Genomic DNA, 18,813 nt, shown 5'->3' with positions numbered 1-18,813 from the left:
CCCCCTGACTCCGCTATCCTTAAGAGCTCTAATTAGCTCTCTCTTGAATGCATTCAGAGAATTGGCCTCCACTGCCTTCTGAGGCAGAGAATTCCACCGATTCACAACTCTCTGACTGAAAAAGTTTTTCCTCATCTCCGTTCTAAATGGCCTACCCCTTATTCTTAAACTGTGGCCCCTGGTTCTGGACTCCCCCAACATTGGGAACATGTTTCCTGCCTCTAACGTGTCCAACCCCTTAATAATCTTACACGTTTCGATAAGATCCCCTCTCATCCTTCTAAATTCCAGTGTATACAAGCCTAAAGAGTCGATCAAAGTTATGGCTTCAGTCTGGAGAGCTGGATAGGGTACAGAGAAGATATACGAGAGCGTTGCCAGGACTACAGGGTCGGAGCTAGGGGGAGAGGTTGAGCGGGCTTTGACTCTATACCTTGGAGGGCAGGAGGTTGAGGGGTGATCTCATAGAGGTGTCCAAAATCATGAGAGGAATACATCAGGTAGATGCACAGAGTCTCTTGCTCAGAGTAGGTGAATCGAGGACCAGAGGACATGGGTTTAGGGTGAAGGGGAAAAATTTTAATAGGAATTTGAAGGGTAACTTTTTCACACATAGGGTGTATGGAACGAGCTGCCAGAGGAGGTTGTTGAGGCAGGGACTATCCCAACGTTGAAGATACAGTTGGGAAGATACATGGATTGGACAGGTTTGGAGGGATATGGACCAAAAGCGGGCAGGTGGGACTAGTGTAGCCAGAACATGTGGGCCGGTGTGGGCAAGTTGGGCCGAGGGGCCTGTTTCCCCCCCACTGTATCACTCTATCACTCGAGTCCTGAAACAGACTCATGATTATAACCCTCTTCCAAAAATTACCACGGGGTGAATTAGAATGTTTCCAATCTTAATATCCTGAACTCAGGATTTGCAGAGGGCGTGCAGCGTAGGTTCACTAGGTTTATTCCCGGAATGGCGGGACTGTCGTATGTTGAAAGGCTGGAGCAATTAGGCTTGTATACACTGGAATTTAGAAGGATGAGGGGGGATCTTATTGAAACATATAAGATAATTAGGGGATTGGACACATTAGAGGCAGGAAACATGTTCCCAATGTTGGGGGAGTCCAGAACAAGGGGCCACAGTTTCAGAATAAGGGGTAGGCCATTTAGAACGGAGATGAGGAAGAACTTTTTCAGTCAGAGAGTGGTGAAGGTGTGGAATTCTCTGCCTCAGAAGGCAGTGGAGGCCAGTTCGTTGGATGCTTTCAAGAGAGAGCTGGATAGAGCTCTTAAGGATAGCGGAGTGAGGGGGTATGGGGAGAAGGCAGGAACGGGGTACTGATTGAGAATGATCAGCCATGATCGCATTGAATGGCGGTGCTGGCTCGAAGGGCTGAATGGCCTACTCCTGCACCTATTGTCTATTGTCTATTGTCTATTGTCTATTTGGCCCTCGACCTTATCATCCTTGTTTGAGGGCGGCACTGTGGCGCAGCGGTAGAGTTGCTGCCTTACGGTGCCAGAGGCTCGGGTTCGATGCTGACTACGGGTACTGTGACCGTGTGGGTTCTCTCCGGGTGCTCTGGTTTCCCTCCCATGTTCCAAAGATGTACGGGTTTGTAGGTTGATTGGCTTCTGTAGCATTGTAAATTGTCTCTAGTGTGTAGGATTGTGCTAGTATACGGGATGATCATGGGTCGGAACGGACTCAGCGGGCCGAAGGGGCTGTTTCCGCGTTGTATCTTAATAGTCTAGAGTCACTCACAATTCTGCGAAGATATATTTATTTATTCCGATTATTCTCAAGGATAATTTCAGAAGATGTCACGTCTACGTTTGTACAAAATTTCAAACATTTTACAATTGCACTAACAGCATCTTTTCAATTAATCCGATTTGCAATGTTTTGTTTAATGTTATCACGTAATTTATTTTACATTTACAGTATCTGGCAGTAAAGAGGGAAGTGAGTTGATCTTGAGGAATCTCCCATTCCCGTTCTGCTGCTCCTGCCACCGAAGATTATTTCTACCCCAGAAAAGGGCGGCACGGTGGCGCAGCAGTAGAATTGCTGCCTCACAGCGCCAGAGACCCGGGTTCGATCCCGACTACGGGTGCCGTCTGTACGGAGTTTGTGCGTCCTGTCCTCCCCGTGACCTGCGTGGGTTTTCTCCGGGATCTCCGGTCTCCACCCACACTCCAAAGACGCGCGTGCTTGTAGGATCATTGGCTTGGTGTAATTGTAAATTGTCTCGACTGTGTGAAAGATAGTGTGAGTGTCCGGGGATCGCTGGGCGGCACAGACGCGGTGGGCCGCAGTGCCTGTTTCCGCTGCTGTATCTCCAAACTAAACTAAACAGATCTCAGCGACATCCAAAAGCAAATAATCTGAATAGGCAGAATTATATTTTAATTGACTGTCTTCCCTCTTTGTGATCAGGGGCTTTGAAAAATCTTCTGTGATTCAAAAGTTGTAAGACGGAGGCGCGATCTTGTGATTTATGAGCTTCAATATGTCACTTGGAAGGTTGTAGAGGAGCCGTGATAAGGATTGAAGATTGGCGTTAGAAATCGTAGAGTTTTAAAATGACCAAAATGGCGGATTCTGTATGTTCCCATCCCCACGGAATAAGGGATGTGCCAGGACACCGTGACATTGCTGTGAGCTCTCTGTCCTTTCTTCCAGTACAACCTCAAAAGAATAACAAACAGCAGTTAGAAATTGCAAACATGATGGATTCTTCCAAGACCGGCCTTCATCTGAGGTGAACGCTTCGACATTGGTTTAGTTTAGTTTAGTTTAGTTTAGTTTAGAGCTACAGCATGGAAACTGGCCCTTTCGGCCCACAGAGTCCACGCCGACCTGCGATCCCCGCACAATAACACCATCCTATACCAACTAAGGACAATTTTTATATTTACCAAGCCAATTAACCTTTGGAGTGCGTCTTTGGAGTGTGGGAGGAAACCAAAGATCTCGGAGAAAACCCACGCAGGTCACGGGCGGAACGTACAAACTCCGTACAGACGGCGCCCGTAGTCAGGATCGAACCCGGGTCTCCGGCGCTGCATTCTCAGTTAAGGCAGCAACTCTACCGCTGCGCCACCGTGCCCGCCCTTGGTCTCGAGACAGAAGGTCAAACACTGAGGAGATCAAGGAGCCGACACTCGGAGTGTTGAGAACCCTCTTTAGCCAGAGGGTGGTGAATCTGTGGAACTCATTGCCACAGAGGGCTGTGGAGGCCAAGCCAGTGGATATTTTTAAGGCAGAGATAGACAAATCCTTGATTAAAATGGGTGTCAGGGGTTGTGGGGAGAAGGCAGTAATACTATTCTTATAACTTGTGAATACAATAACAATGCACTTTCTAGCATGGAGTACAGCCTGCCACAAGACTGATTGATTGCTTGTGGTCGGTGAATACCATAAATAAGCAATGCACTGTTTTAGTAACTAATCAATAAGAAGATGCATTGACTTATTCTTGAGTCCTAATGGATTAAAAATGCAAACGACTGGCACAGCAAATATTATTTCCACTTAGAACAAATACATTTTTGATCTATTTCAGGAAAAAGCTGCTGATACCTCAGGTTGCAGTCAGAGCATAGAACAGTACAGCACAATAGGCAATAGGTGCAGGAGGAGGCTGTTCGGCCCTTCGAGCCAGCACCGCCATTCAATGTGATCATGGCTGATCATTCTCAATCAGTACCCCGTTCCTGCCTTCTCCCCATACCCCCTGACTCCGCTATCCTTAAGAGCTCTATCCAGCTCTCTCTTGAATGCATTCAGAGAATTGGCCTCCACTGCCTTCTGAGGCAGAGAATTCCACAGATTTACAACTCTCTGACTGAAAAAAGCTTTTCCTCATCTCCATTCTAAATGGCCTACCCCTTATTCTTAAACTGTGGCCCCTGGTTCTGGACTCCCCCAACATTGGGAACATGTTTCCTGCCTCTAACGTGTCCAACCCCTTAATAATCTTATATGTTTCGATAAGATCCCCTCTCATCCTTCTAAATTCCAGTGTATACAAGAACAGACCCTTCAGTCCACAATATCTGCTGAACATGAAACCAAATTATACTAATTATACTAATAACCAAATTATACTAATCTCCTCAGTGGGGATCCATATCCCTCCATTCTCTGCATTTCCATGTGCCTACGTAAAAGTCTAAAATGATACACTATTGTATCAATCTCCACCACCGCCCCTGGCAGTGCGTTCCAGGCACCCGCCAATCTCAGTGTAAAAAAGATTGTTGTCGAGACAACAACCTCCCTCTCAATGTCAGCGAGACGAAGGAGATAGTGGTCGACTTCAGGAGGGGAAGCGGTTCACATAGCCCGGCCTGCATCGAAGGCCCTGAAGTAGAGAAGGTTGAAAGCTTCAAGTTCCTCGGAGTCAATATCACCAACAACTTCTCCTGGACCTCCCATATGAAGGAACAACCAACAAAGCTCACCAACGCCTCTACCTCCTTAGAAGGCTTTGGAGGTTCGGCAGGTCCCCTACAACTCTCACCAACTTCTACAGATGCGCCGTGGAAAGGATTTTATCGGGGTGCATCACAGCACGGTTTGGGAACAGCTCCATCCAGGACCGTAAGAAATTGCAGAGAATTGTGGACGCAGCCCAGACCATCACGCAAACCGACCTCCCTTCCGAATGACTCCGTTTACACCTCACGCTGCCTCGGCAAGGCCAGCAGCACAGTTAAGGAAGAGTCGCACCCCGGCCACTCCCTCTTCTCCCCTCTCCCATCAGGCAAGAGGTCCAGAAGTGTGAAAACGCACAACTCCAGATTCAGGGACAGTCTCTTCCCAGCTGTTTTTTTCTGGCAACTTAACCATCCTACCAACAACTAGAGAGCGGGCCTGAACTAGTCTACCCCAGTGAGGACCACTGTGTGATGGTCTGGGTGAGGGTACGAGGACACACAGTGGCGTGGCAGAAGAACTGCTGTCTCACTGCGCCTGAGGCCCAGCTTCGATCCTGACCGCAGGTGCAGGGCGTGACATGCCACCGATAATAAGAGATAAAGACTGGAGCGACTAGGCTTGTATAAAGACTGGAGCGACTAGGCTTGTATAAAGACTGGAGCGACTAGGCTTGTATAAAGACTGGAGTGACTAGGCTTGTATAAAGACTGGAGCGACTAGGCTTGTATAAAGACTGGAGCAACTAGGCTTGTATACACTGGAATTTAGAAGGATGAGAGGGGATCTTATCGAAACGTATAAGATTATTAAGGGGTTGGACACGTTAGAGGCAGGAAACATGTTCCCAATGTTGGGGGAGTCCAGAACAAGGGGCCACAGTTTAAGAATAAGGGGTAGGCCATTTAGAACTGAGATGAGGAAAAACTTTTTCAGTCAGAGAGTTGTAAATCTGTGGAATTCTCTGCCTCAGAAGGCAGTGGAGGCCAATTCTCTGAACGCATTTAAGAGAGAGCTAGATAGAGCTCTTAAGGATAGCGGAGTCAGGGGGTATGGGGAGAAGGCAGGAACGGGGTATTGATTGAGAATGATCAGCCATGATCACATTGAATGGCGGTGCTGGCTCGAAGGGCCGAATGGCCTCCTCCTGCACCTATTGTCTATTGTCTATAATGAAAGGCTTACCGTGTTTCCCAGGAGGCATCATTGTATTTCACTGCCCATCTGCCATCCACATGGTCATATTTCTCGACTGTCAGAAATGTTCCACCTGCCTAAAGTAGACGTGGGATAACACAAATGTATATCAAAGTCAAAGAAATCTATTAATAAACGTGGCAGCAAAGAACTTCGATTTAGCTCTTAGGGCTCAAGGGATATGGGGGAAAAAAGCAGGAACGGGCTACTGATTCTGGATGATCAGCCATGATCATATTGAATGGCGGTGCTGGCTCGAAGGGCCGAATGGCCTACTCCTGCACCTATTTACTATCTTTCTACGTTTCTATGAACTGCAGATGCTGGTTAATGCACAAAAGGACACAAAGTCTGCAGGAAGGAACTGGTGATACTGGTTTAAACTGACGATAGACACAAAAAGGCTGGAGTAACTCGGCGGGACAGGCAGCATCTCTGGAGAGAAGGAATGGGTGACGTTTCAGGTTCGGAGAAGGGTGTCCACCCGAAACGTCACCCATTCCTTCTCTCCAAAGGACACAAAGTGCTGGATATACTCAGCAAGACAGGGAGCATCTCTGGAGAACATCAATAGGCGACGTTTCGGGGTCGAGAACCTCCTTCAGACTTAGTAAACTTGTCTGAGTGAATAAATGTAATTGGGAATCAGTTTGAAGGTTAAATCTAAATGACATTGGAATTCCAATCATTCATATTGACATTCCTCATTATCTCCAACATCTTTCATACTCTGTCTGACAACTGAAACATAGAAACATAGAAAATAGGTGCAGGAGTAGGCCATTCGGCCCTTCGAGCCTGCACCGCCATTCAAAATTATCATGGCTGATCATCCAACTTAGTATCCCGTACCTGCCTTCTCTCCATACCCCCTGATCCCTTTAGCCACAAGGGCCACATCTAACTCCCTCTTAAATATAGCCAATGAACTGGCCTCAACTACCTTCTGTGGCAGAGAATTCCACAGATTCACCACTCTCTGTGTGAAAAAAAACGTTCTCATCTCGGTCCTAAAAGACTTCCCCCTTATCCTTAAACTGTGACCCCTTGTTCTGGACTTCCCCAACATCGGTAACAATCTTCCTGCATCTAGCCTGTCCAACCCCTTAAGAATTTTGTAAGTTTCTATAAGATCCCCCCTCAATCTTCTAAATTCCAGCGAGTACAAGCCGAGTCTATCCAGTCTTTCTTCATATGAAAGACCTGCCATCCCAGGAATCAATCTGGTGAACCTTCTCTGTACTCCCTCTATGGCAAGAATGTCTTTCCTCAGATTAGGAGACCAAAACTGTACGCAATACTCCAGGTGTGGTCTCACCAATGCCCTGTACAACTGCTGCAGAACCTCCCTGCTCCTATACTCAAATCCCCTCGCTATGAATGCCAACATACCATTCGCTTTCTTCACTGCCTGCTGAACCTACATGTCTACTTTCAATGACTGGTGCACCACGACACCCAAGTCTCGTTGCATCTCCCCTTCTCCTAATCGGCCACCATTCAGATAATAAGACTGATTCATTAATCTGTCTCAGTAAAACACAGTGTCCAAAATGTCGCCTGTCCATTCCTTCCATCCACTGAGTTCCTCCTGCACTTTGTGCTTTTCTGAAGATTCCAGCATCTGCAATTCCTTGTGTCCCCAACAATCTGTCTCCATATTCCACTTCTACAGACGCACCATAGAATGCATTTTATCGGGGATGCATCACAGCTTGGTTTGGGAACGGCTCCATCCAGGACCGTAAGAAATTGCAGCGAATTGTGGACGCAGCCCAGACCATCGCACGAACCAACCTCCCTTCCATTGTCTCCATCTACACCTCACGCTGCCTCGGCAAGGCCAGCAGCATAATCAAGGACGAGTCGCACCCCGGCCACTCCCTCTTCTCCCCTCTCCCATCGGGCAAAAGGTACAGAAGTGTGAAAACGCACACCTCCAGATTCAGGGACAGTTTCTTCCCAGCTGTTATCAGGCAACTGAACCATCCTACCACAACCAGCGAGCAGTGCTGAACTACTATCTACCTCTTTGGTGACCCTTGGACTATCCTTGATTGGACTTTGCTGCCTATACCTCGCACTATGCGTTATTCCCTTATCATGTATCTACACACTGTAAATGGATTGAATGTAATCACGTATTGTCTTTCTGCTGACTGGTTAGCACGCAACAAAAAGCTTTTCACTGTACCTCGGTACAGGTGACAATAAACCAAACTGAAAATGAAACTCTTAGCCACTCTCTAATGTATTATTCATTGTTGGTAATTTAACGCACTTTATCTCTAAACCTTATCTATGATTCACAGGTGGTTACCTGAATCAGAGGGATTTAGAGCTGTACTTAGACCATAGTCTTTCATATTTTCATATTATATTTCATATTTCAGATACAGCACGGAAACAGGCCTTTTCGGCCCACCAAGTCCGCACCGCCCAGCGATCCCCGCACATTAACACTATCCTACACACACTAGGGACAATTTTTACATTTACCCAGTCAATTAACATACATACCTGTACGTCTTTGGAGTGTGGGAGGAAATCGAAGATCTCGGAGAAAACCCACGCAAGTCACGGGGAGAACGTACAAACTCCGTACAGTACAGCGCCCGTAGTCAGGATCGAACCTGAGTCTCCGGCGCTGCATTCGCTGTAAGGCAGCAACTCTACCGCTGCGCCACCGTGCCGCCCTTCTGTTGGCAATTTGGCCAAACAGGTCTGTGGATGCTAAAAAGCTCTGGCCTAATCCGTAGTCCCAAAGATGTGCTGGTTTGTACGCTAATTTCAGTTTAGAGACACAGCGTGGAACCAGGCCCTTCAGCCCACCGAATCCACACCGACCCTTTCACACCAGTTCCACGTCTTACCTGCTTTGCATCCATGCCCGACACATTGTGGGGAATTTACAGAGGCCCAATTAGCCCACACACCCGCACGCCTTTGGGGTGTAGGACGAAACCGGAGCGCCCGGAGGAAACCCACGCGGTCAATGGGAGAACGTGCACACGCAACACAGGCAGCACCTGGGGTCAGAATTGAAATGGCGGACTTTAGCACTGCGAGGCAGCAGCTGTACACTACGGAGATAGGAGGTGGAAACAGGCCCTTCGGCCCAGAGAGTCCGTGCCAACAAGCATTTACACCGTACACTAGCACTATCCTACACACCGGGGGACAGTTTTACACCTTACAGAAGCCAATTAATCTACAAATCCGTACGTCTTTGGGAGTGCAGGAGGAAACCGGAGCACCCGGAGAAAACCCACGCGGTCACGGGGTGAACATACAAACTCCGTACGGACAGCACCCGTAGTCGGGATCGAACCCGGGTCTCTGGCGCTGTGAGGCAGCAAGTCTACCCTCTGCGTCATAGTGCCAACCATAAATTGGCCCCTAATGTGCAGAGAGTGGATGAGAAAGTAGGATAATGTAGAACTAGCGTGTGAATGGGTGAATGGACTCAGTGGGCCAAAGGGTCAGATTTCATGCTATACCTTTCAATCTATCAATTCAAACAATAGACAATAGACAATAGGTGCAGGAGTAGGCCATTCGGCCCTTCGAGCCAGCACCGCCATTCAATGTGATCATGGCTGATCATTCTCATTTCTGCCCTCTCCCCACACCCCCTGACTCCGCTATCCTTAAGAGCTCTATCTAGCTCAGATTCTCAACTCTCTGACTGAAAAAGTTTTTCCTCATCTCCGTTCTAAATGGCCTACCCCTTATTCTTAAACTGTGGCCCCTTGTTCTGGATTCTCCCAACATTGGGAACATGTTTCCTGCCTCTAACGTGTCCAACCCCTTAATAATCTTATACGTTTCGATAAGATCCACTCTCATCCTTCTAAATTCCTGTGTATACAAGCCTAGCCGCTCCAGTCTTTCAACGTACGACAGTCCCGCCATTGCGGGAATTAACCTAGTAAACCTACGCTGCACGCCCTCAATAGCAAGAATGTCCTTCCTCAAATTTGGAGACCAAAACTGCACACAGTACTCCAGGTGCGGTCTCACTAGGGCCCTGTACAACTGCAGAAGGACCTCTTTGCTCCTATACTCAACTCCTCTTGTTATGAAGGCCAACATTCCATTGGCTTCAAACAATGACTATTTTTTCTTAACCACCTGGTTAAGTGACTGACCATAAAACCAACAGAGTTCCTTGGATTCCCGCTAATAAAGGTCACTTCTGCAACATCTCCCTGCAACAAATAGAAATGTGGAAACACAGTTTAGCATTGCATCGAAAACACACAGGTTTTAACAAGACAACTCGTGCAATATTTCCCCCCCCCCACAATTGTTGGCACTTTGATCAGTAATTTCAAGAATGAATCGCTTGATAATAGATAAGGCCAGAAACATGGATCAAAAGTCTTGGCTTACCGGCTTGTATGTAGCTTGCGCATCTATAACCACATCACCAAATGTTGTATTGTTCGGTTTCTTATCAACAGGGTTAGGAGGCAGCAAGGAGATCAGCTTCTTGTCCGGGAAATTGGGTGGTTCGGGACCTTTGGGCAACTGTTCAACAGAGTTCTAGAGCATTGGAAAATGGATACATGTTATTTTGCTTTTCTCTCTCTCTCTCTCTCTCTCTCTCTCTCTCTCTCTCTCTCAGTCGCTCCCTCCGACCAGTTTCACTGTCCTCCTGATTGATTTTCCTGATTATATGCCTTCCTCATCTCCTTCCCCTCCGCCAACAACGAGCCATTCTACATTCCCTTAACACCTTCTGCTTTGATCCGTCGTTTTCACGCCTTACCCCCTCCGTATGTCTAAACTCCCTCTCCCCCCGGCTCTCAGTCTGAAGAAGGGTCTCGACCCGAAACGTCACCCGTTCCTTCTCTCCAGAGAAGCTGCCTGCCCCGCTGAGTTACTCCAGGATTTAGTGTCTATCTTCTGTGCAAACCAATGCCTGCAGTTTCCTTCCCACACGTTGTTGTAGCTTTGATGTTAAGAACGCATCACTCAGTCAAAGTAATATAATGTTCTAGAAATATACCTTCTATTCTAACTGTATATATCATAGTGTGGCGGCTCTCAAGTCAAGTCAAGTCAAGTCAATTTTATTTGTATAGCACATTTAAAAACAACCCACGTTGACCAAAGTGCTGTACATCTGATTAGGTTCCAATAGAAAAAAAATGAAAACATACAGTAGCACGCAAACAGTTCACAGCGCCCCCTCAATGAGCCTCAAACGCTAGGGAGTAGAAATAGGTTTTGAGCCTGGACTTAAAGGAGTCGATGGAGGGGGCAGTTCTGATGGGGAGAAGGATGCTGTTCCACAGTCTAGGAGCTGCAACCGCAAAAGCGCGGTCACCCTTGAGCTTAAGCCTAGACCGCGGGATAGTGAGTAGCCCCAAGTCGGCCGACCTGAGGGACCTGGAGTTAGAGAGGGGGGTTAGAAGATTTTTGATGTAGGGGGGGAGTGTCCATTTAGGGCTTTATACGTGAATAGGAGGAGCTTGAAGTTGATTCTGTACCGTACAGGGAGCCAGTGGAGAGAGGCCAGAATCGGGGTGATGTGGTCCCTTTTACGGGTACCCGTCAGGAGTCTCGCTGCGGCGTTTTGGACCAGTTGTAGGCGGGACAGGGAAGTTTGGCTGATCCCAGTGTATAGGGATCAAGGGTCGGGCCATACCACTACCGACCCCTCGGCACGGGAATGGACCGGTCCAGGGGGGCGGTCCTTTGCTACGGATATAAGGACGAGGTTTTGGGCGCGAAGTCATTCCAGCAGACTTGACCGGTCTGATAACTGTAATAAAACCAAACCTCCCGAAATACCCGGCTCCTCGCCTTTATTTTGGGCCTCTTTCGAAGCGCCACAATAGAGTATATAAACTCTAAACTAAACTAAGACTTCTGTATGGAATAGTTTAGTTCAGTTTTGGTTTAGTTTAGTTCAGAGATACAGTGCGTTAACAGGCCCTGTGGCTGTTTCCACGCCGATCGCTGCACAGTAACACTATCCTACACACACTAAGGGACAATTTTTACATTTATTACTCCAATTAACCTACAACCCTGTACGTCTTTGGAGTGTGGGTGGAAACCGAAGATCCCGGAGAAAACCCACAAGGTCACGGGGAGAACGTACAAACTCCGTACAGACAGCACCCGTAGTCGGGATCGAACCCAGGTCTCTGGAGCTGGAAGAGCTGGAAGGCAGCAACACTTCCGCTGCGCCACCGCGCCGCCATTAGAACCGATAGAAACCAAAGATAATAGAGCAGAGCAAGATAGACCACTCGACCCTAAAAACCGTAGTACGTCCTGGCACCATTTTAGTGGGCAGAAACTTGCAGAAACATTTAAAAAGAAAACGAACAAAAATCTGTGAATTGATGGATGAGATATATTCTGCATTTTTAATGGTATCATCACACATACTGTTCCCCAAAAACACTGATTACACTGCGAGAGGCATAGCGAACGGTGGGTTTTGCCTACTAAAATGGCGGACGTTACGCTCCTTTGCGTACTACACTTCAGTATAGGCGATTTCGAAGGAGTGGTTCATCTTGCTCCTCTAGTATCTTTGATAGAAACTAAAGCTATTGAAAGAGACTGAATCGTACTTATTTCAGTGATAGGTTTACGTCATTGCGGGTTTAGCCTGGAGAAATGAGCTTCTGAGAGGAAACACAATGATCGTCAGCACTGACCTCAGCGATGGCCTTGGCCAGACCTCTGAACAACTGTATGTAAGCGGAGAGAGTGTGGGGACCATATATTGTCGATGCCGCCTCATAGCGTTGAACCTGTTGAAGAAACCAACAAGCATCGATTGTGTGGTGGTGACCCTCAAATTAGCATAAAGCAGATCATCATCAAAAGAAAAATCATCCCACAAACCAACTTCCCTTCCATTGACTCCATCTACACCTCGCGCTGCCTCGGCAAAGCCAGCAGCATAATCAAGGACCAGTCGCACCCAGGCCACTCCCTCCTCTCCCCTCTCCCATCGGGCAAAAGGTACAAAAGTGTGAAAACGCACACCTCCAGATTCAGGGACAGTTTCTTCCCAGCTGTTATCAGGCAACTGAACCATCCTACCACAACCAGAGAGCAGTGCTGAACTACTATCGATCCTCTTCGGTGACCCTCGGACTATCCTTGATCGGACTTTACTGTTTTTCTCCTTGCGCTAAAGATTATCCCAGAACCTCGTATCTATACACTGTGAATGGATCGAACTGCAGGTCCTCAGACTATGCATACTGTAAATACATTCTAGTCAAACTCAAATACAGTACACAGAGCATAGGGGAAGGCTGTGGAGAGTTAATGGCGAATTGCAAGTTATTGCGTAAAGAGATTTAGTAAAGAGTATGTAGGAATTGATCTGCGGATGCAGGTTTACACAGAAGATAAACACAAAATGCTGGAGTAACTCAGCAGGACTGGCAGCATCTGTGGAGAGAAGGAATGGTTCTCAGCCCAAAATGTCACCCATTCTTTCTCTCTGGTAAAGCGTGTAACAGCAGTTAGACAATAGACAATAGGTGCAGGAGGAGGCCATTCGGCCCTTCGAGCCAGCACCGCCATTCAATGTGATCATAGCTGATCATTCTCAATCAGTACCCCGTTCCTGCCTTCTCCCCAAACCCCCCTGACTCCGCTATCCTTAAGAGCTCTATCTAGCTCTCTCTTGAATGCATTCAGAGAATTGGCCTCCACTGCCTTCTGAGGCAGAGAATTCCACAGATTCACAACTCTCTGACTGAAAAAGTTTTTCAGTCAGAGAGTTAGTTAGGTCTGTGAGTTACGCCAGCGATTGATTAATTTATTGAAGAGACCTGTGCAATCTAATTATAACATGGTTTAATTTAGTTTAGAGATACAGCGTGGAAACGGGCCCATTGGCCCATTGGCCCACCCAATCCATGCCAACCATCGATCGCCCGTTCACACGAGTTCTATGTTATCCCACTTTCTCGTCCACTCTCTGCACAATAGAGGGGTAATTTTCAGAGGGCCAATTAACCGACAAACCCTCATGTCTTTGGGATGGTGGAGGAAACTGGAGCACCCGGTTCTCGTGCGATCACAGCAAGAACGTGCAAACCCCACACGGACAGCAGCCGAGGTCAGGATCGAACCCGGGTCTCCGGCGCTGTGAGGCAGCAGCTCTACCCGCTGCGTCACCGCGCTGCCCTCGTGGCATGAGCGAAACAGTTCTCTTGATCATAGACAATGATTCGATTCAAATCAAGTCAAGTCAAGTTTATTTGTCACATACACATACACGATGTGCAGTGAAATGAAAGTGGCAATGCCTGCGGATTGTGCACAAAAAGTTACAATTACAGCATATAAATTAAAATGAATACAGAAAAGAAAGAAAATGTAGTCCCTGGAGTTATAATAGTTAACAGTCCCGATGGCCTGTGGGAAGAAACTCCGTCTCATCCTCTCCGTTTTCACAGCGTGACAGCGGAAACGTTTGCCTGACCGTAGCAGCTGGAACAGTCCGTTGCTGGGATGGCAGGGGTCCCTCATAATCTTGCTTGCTCTGGATCTGCACCTCCTGATGTATAGGTCCTGCAGGGGGGTGAGTGTAGTTCCCATGGTGCGTTCTGCCGAACGCACTACTCTCTGCAGGCCCTTCCTGTCCTGGGCAGAGCTGTTCCCAAACCAGACTGTAATGTTGCCGGACAGGATGCTCTCTACAGCCCCAGAGTAGAAGCATTGAAGGATCCTCAGGGACACTCTGAATTTCCTCAGATGTCTGAGGTTCAACGATTCAATGATACATTATCGTCACATGCACCGAGATACAGTGAAACAAAGAGCGGCTATGTTTCTGGCGCCAACAAAGTTACAAAGGTACTCATTGATTAGAGTCTGAAGAAGGGTCTCGTCCCGAAACGTCACCCATTCCTTCTCTCCAAGATGCTGCCTGATCCAGCATTTTGTGGTACCATTGATTAGAGTCACGTTGGTCCCTCTTAGATCTCGGGGGAGAACTCTTTATTGCGTTTCTTTAAAAGTTGCTTATTGAGGCAGCACGGTGGTGCAGCAGTAGAGCTACTGTCTTACAGTGTTTTACAGCGCCGGAGACCCGGGTACGATCCCGACTGCAGATGCTGTCTGTACACAGCTACCAGCCTTGGAGGGCATCTACAACACACGATGCCTCAGAAAAGCCACCATCATCCACAAAGACTCCTTACACCTCTGCAACAGTCTGTTCGAACTTCTACCATCGGGCAGACGATACAAGGCCTTCTACGCCCGCACCTCCAGACTCAGGAACAGCTTCATCCCCAGGGCCATAGCTGCCATGAACCGGTCCTGCTGAGCCGGATGGTCACATCGCACAGCGAACCGGCACAGACCTACTTGAACTTTATGTTGTTTTAAAACTGTTTCTAAATTTGTTTCATTGGGTTGTCTAAATTAATACTGACTAGCTAATTAATTTATTGCATCGTATGGGAGGCGCATTCCCAATCTCGTTGTACCCCCTGTACAATGACAATAAAGATATATTGTATATTGTATTGTATTGTACAGAGTTTGTACGTTCTTCCCGAGACCTGCGTGGGTTTTCTCCAAGATCTTCGGTTTCCTCCCACACTCCGAAGACGTACAGGTTTGTAGGTTAATTGGCTTGGTATAATTGTAAATTGTCCCGAGTGTGTCTAGATAGCGTTAGTGCGCGGGGATCACTGGTCGGCGCGGACTAGGTTAATTCCCGGAATGGCGGGACTGTCGTATGTTGAAAGGCTGGAGCGATTGGGCTTGTATACACTGGAATTTAGAAGGATGAGGGGGGATCTTATTGAAACATATAAGATAATTAGGGGATTGGACACATTAGAGGCAGGAAACATGTTCCCAATGTTGGGGGAGTCCAGAACAAGGGGCCACAGTTTAAGAATAATGGGTAGGCCATTTAGAACGGAGATGAGGAAGAACTTTTTCAGTCAGAGAGTGGTGAAGGTGTGGAATTCTCTGCCTCAGAAGGCAGTGGAGGCCAGTTCGTTGGATGCTTTCAAGAGAGAGCTGGATAGAGCTCTTAAGGATAGCGGAGTGAGGGGGTATGGGGAGAAGGCAGGAATGGGGTACTGATTGAGAGTGATCAGCCATGATCGTATTGAATGGCGGTGCTGGCTCGAAGGGCTGAATGGCCTCCTCCTGCACCTATTGTCTATTGTCTATTGTCTATTGACTATGTGGGCCGAAGGGCCTGTTTCCGCGCTGTATCTCCCAACTAAACTAAACTAAACTAATAAATGGTCAGTCAGAAAAAGGCACATTTCACAACGGAGCCAATCATTACATAGCAGGAAGAGTGAGGTCAGATCACATCAAGGCATTAGCCTCAAGTCCCCTGAGCCAAGGCCTTGAAGTGTGAATTCACAGATATATTGTGCGAGATATTCTTGGTGAAATCTGCCAGTTTCTGGTGTGGCCACCAGGTGGAGCTCTGTGCTCACCAATCCCTCCTGTGATAGACACAAAATGCTGGATCTCTGGAGAGAAGAACTAGGCGACGTTTTGGGCCGAGACCCTTCTTCAGACTTCAGGGTCTGAACCAGGGTCTCGACCCAAAATGTCAACTATTCCTTCTCTCCAGAGATGCTGCCTGACCCGCTGAGTTACTCCAGCATATTGTGTCTTCCTTCGGTGTAAACCAGTACCTAAAGAACCTTCTAATACATTTGCGCTTCCACAGTGAGTACTTTGCCAAGGGAAGTGTTTATGAAACCACCTAAAGGTACAACATTTGCCAAAGCCAACTTATACAAAAAAAATAAAGCTGAAAGGAGTGCAGAGAAGATTTACAAAGATCCAAAGTTCCTCAGTTCATAAGTGATAGGAGGAGAATTAGGCCGTTCGGCCCATCAAGTCTACACTGTCATTCAATCACGGCTGATCTATCTCTACCACCTAACCCCATTCTCCTGCCTTCTCCCCATAACCCCAGAGATCCGTACTAATTAAGAATCTATCTCAGCCTTAAAAATATCCACTGACTTGGCCTCCGGAGCCCTCTGTGGCAATGAATTCCACAGATTCACCACCCTCTGACTAAAGAAATTCCTTCTCATCTCCCTCCTAACGTCCTTTAGTTCTGGGGCTGTGTCCTCTAGTCCTAGACTCTCCCACTTGTGGAAACATCCTCTCCACATCCACTCTACCCAGGTCTTTCACTATTCGGCAAGTTTCAATGAGATCCCCTCCTCATCCTTCTAAATTTCAGCGAGTACAGGCCCAGTGCTGTCAAACGCTCATCGTATGCTAACCCACTCATACCTGCTCATTCCTCAAAACCCACCCGGCCAAATGCAGGCACAAGGTACCATTCAGAGTGTGTCGAGCCCCCTTTTTCAGGGAGTCACTGCTCCCCCACCCATTTTACGATGGAGCAGAGAGTCAGAGGCACCGGCTTCACATTTGGTTTAGTTTAAGGTAGACACAAAATGCTGGAGGAACTCAGCGGGACAGGCAGCATCTCGGGAGAAAAGGAATGGGTGACGTTTTGGGTCGAGGCCCTTCTTCAGACTGATGTCAGGGGAGGGGGCGGGGCAGAGATAGAATGTAGTCGGAGACAGGAAGACTAGTGGGAGAACTGGGACAGGGGGAGGAGGGGAGAGAGAGGGAAAGCAGGGACTATCTGAAGTTAGAGAAGTCAATGATGATACCGCTGAGGTGTAAACTAACCAAGCAAAATATGAGGTGCTGTTCCTCCAATTTGCGCTGGGCCTCACTCCGACAATGGAGGAGGCCCAGGCCAGAAAGGTCAGATTGGGAATGGGAGGGGGAGTTGAAGTGCTGAGCCACCGGGAGATCAGGTTGGTTAAGGCGGACTGAGCGAAGGTGCTCAGCGAAGCGATCGCCGAGCCTGCGCTTGGTCTCGCCGCTGTAGAGAAGTTGACACCTGGTGACATTGACATTTAGTTCAGTTTAGTTCATTGTCACATGTACCGAGCCACTGTGAAAAGCTTTTTTTGTTCGGTGCTATCGAGACAGCGGAAAGACAACACATGATTACAATCGAGCCGTCCACAGTGTGCAGACACATGACGAAGGGAATCGCGTTTAGGGCAAGATAAAGTCCAGTGACGTCCGATTGAAGATAGTCCGAGGGTCTCCAATTAGGTCGTTGGGAGGTCAGGACTGCTCTTTAGTTGGTGATGGGTTGGTTACCATCAGAGTATGAAGAGATTGTGCAAGTCTCCTCAGCCAATGAATCATTGAAAGTAACTCAATGTCCATAAATAGACAATAGACAATAGGTGCCGGAGGAGGCCATTCGGCCCTTCGAGCCAGCACCACCATTCAATGTGATCATGGCTGATCATTCTCAATCAGTACCCCGTTCCTGCTTTCTCCCCATACCCCCTGACTCCACTATCCTTAAGAGCTCTATCCAACTCTCTCTTGAATGCATTCAGAGACTTGGCCTCCACTGCCTTCTGAGGCAGTGAATTCTACAGATTTACAACTCTCTGACTGAAAAAGTTTTTCCTCATCTCCGTTCTAAATGGCCTACCCCTTATTCTTAAACTGTGGCCCCTGGTTCTGGACTCCCCCCACATTGGGAACATGTTTCCTGCCTCTAACATGTCCAACCCCTTAATAATCTTATATGTTTCGATAGGATCCCCTCTCATTCTTCTAAATTCCAGTGTATACAGGCCTAGCCGCTCCAGTCTTTCAACATATGACAGTCCCGCCATTCCGGGAATTAACCTAGTGAACCTCAATAGCAAGAATATCCTTCCTCAAATTTGGAGACCAAAACTGCACACAGTACTCCAGGTGCAGTCTCACTAGGGCTCTGTGCAACTGCAGAAGGACCACTTTGCTCCTATACTCAACTCCTCTTGTTATCAAGGCCAACATTCCATTGCCTTTCTTCACTGCCTGCTGTACCTGCGTGCTTCCTTTCAGTGACTGATGCACTAGGACACCCAGATCTCGTTGTACTTCCCCTTTTCCTAACTTGACACCATTCAGATAATAGCCTCAGAAATAGTGGATGCATTAGTGATAATTTTTCAAAACTCTTTAGTTTTGACTCCTGAGGACTGGAGGGTAGCTAATGTAACCCTACTTTTTAAAAAGGGAGGGAGAGAGAAAACGGGGAATTATAGACCAGTTAGCCTAACATCGGTAGTGGGGAAAATGCTAGAGTCAGT

The 18,813-nt window shown here is 47.6% G+C and overlaps 1 protein-coding gene across 3 annotated transcripts in view; it reads right to left on the bottom strand.

Moving 5' to 3' along the window:
• Window positions 1-1,500: 1,500 nt before the first annotated feature.
• The window catches only part of asah2 (N-acylsphingosine amidohydrolase 2), an 88,792-nt gene continuing 71,479 nt past the window's right edge, over window positions 1,501-18,813 (bottom strand). For 2 of the 3 annotated variants that reach the window (XM_078413176.1, XM_078413177.1), the window contains exons 17-21: window positions 12,325-12,420; window positions 10,037-10,189; window positions 9,793-9,852; window positions 5,630-5,718; window positions 1,502-2,689 (exon numbers count right to left, since the gene is read on the bottom strand). In XM_078413176.1, coding sequence (XP_078269302.1) covers window positions 2,506-2,689; window positions 5,630-5,718; window positions 9,793-9,852; window positions 10,037-10,189; window positions 12,325-12,420 — 582 coding nt within the window. In that variant the 3' untranslated portion in view covers window positions 1,502-2,505. Of the gene's footprint in view, window positions 2,690-5,629; window positions 5,719-9,792; window positions 9,853-10,036; window positions 10,190-12,324; window positions 12,421-18,813 lie in introns of all 3 variants that reach the window. The other variant, XM_078413178.1, reaches the window with a different exon arrangement.

Source organism: Rhinoraja longicauda, chromosome 16, assembly GCF_053455715.1.
Source record: "Rhinoraja longicauda isolate Sanriku21f chromosome 16, sRhiLon1.1, whole genome shotgun sequence".
Taxonomy (NCBI): domain Eukaryota; kingdom Metazoa; phylum Chordata; class Chondrichthyes; order Rajiformes; family Arhynchobatidae; genus Rhinoraja; species Rhinoraja longicauda.
The sequence above is the reverse complement of the archived record's forward strand: the minus strand, read 5'-3'. Positions and strand labels throughout refer to the sequence as shown.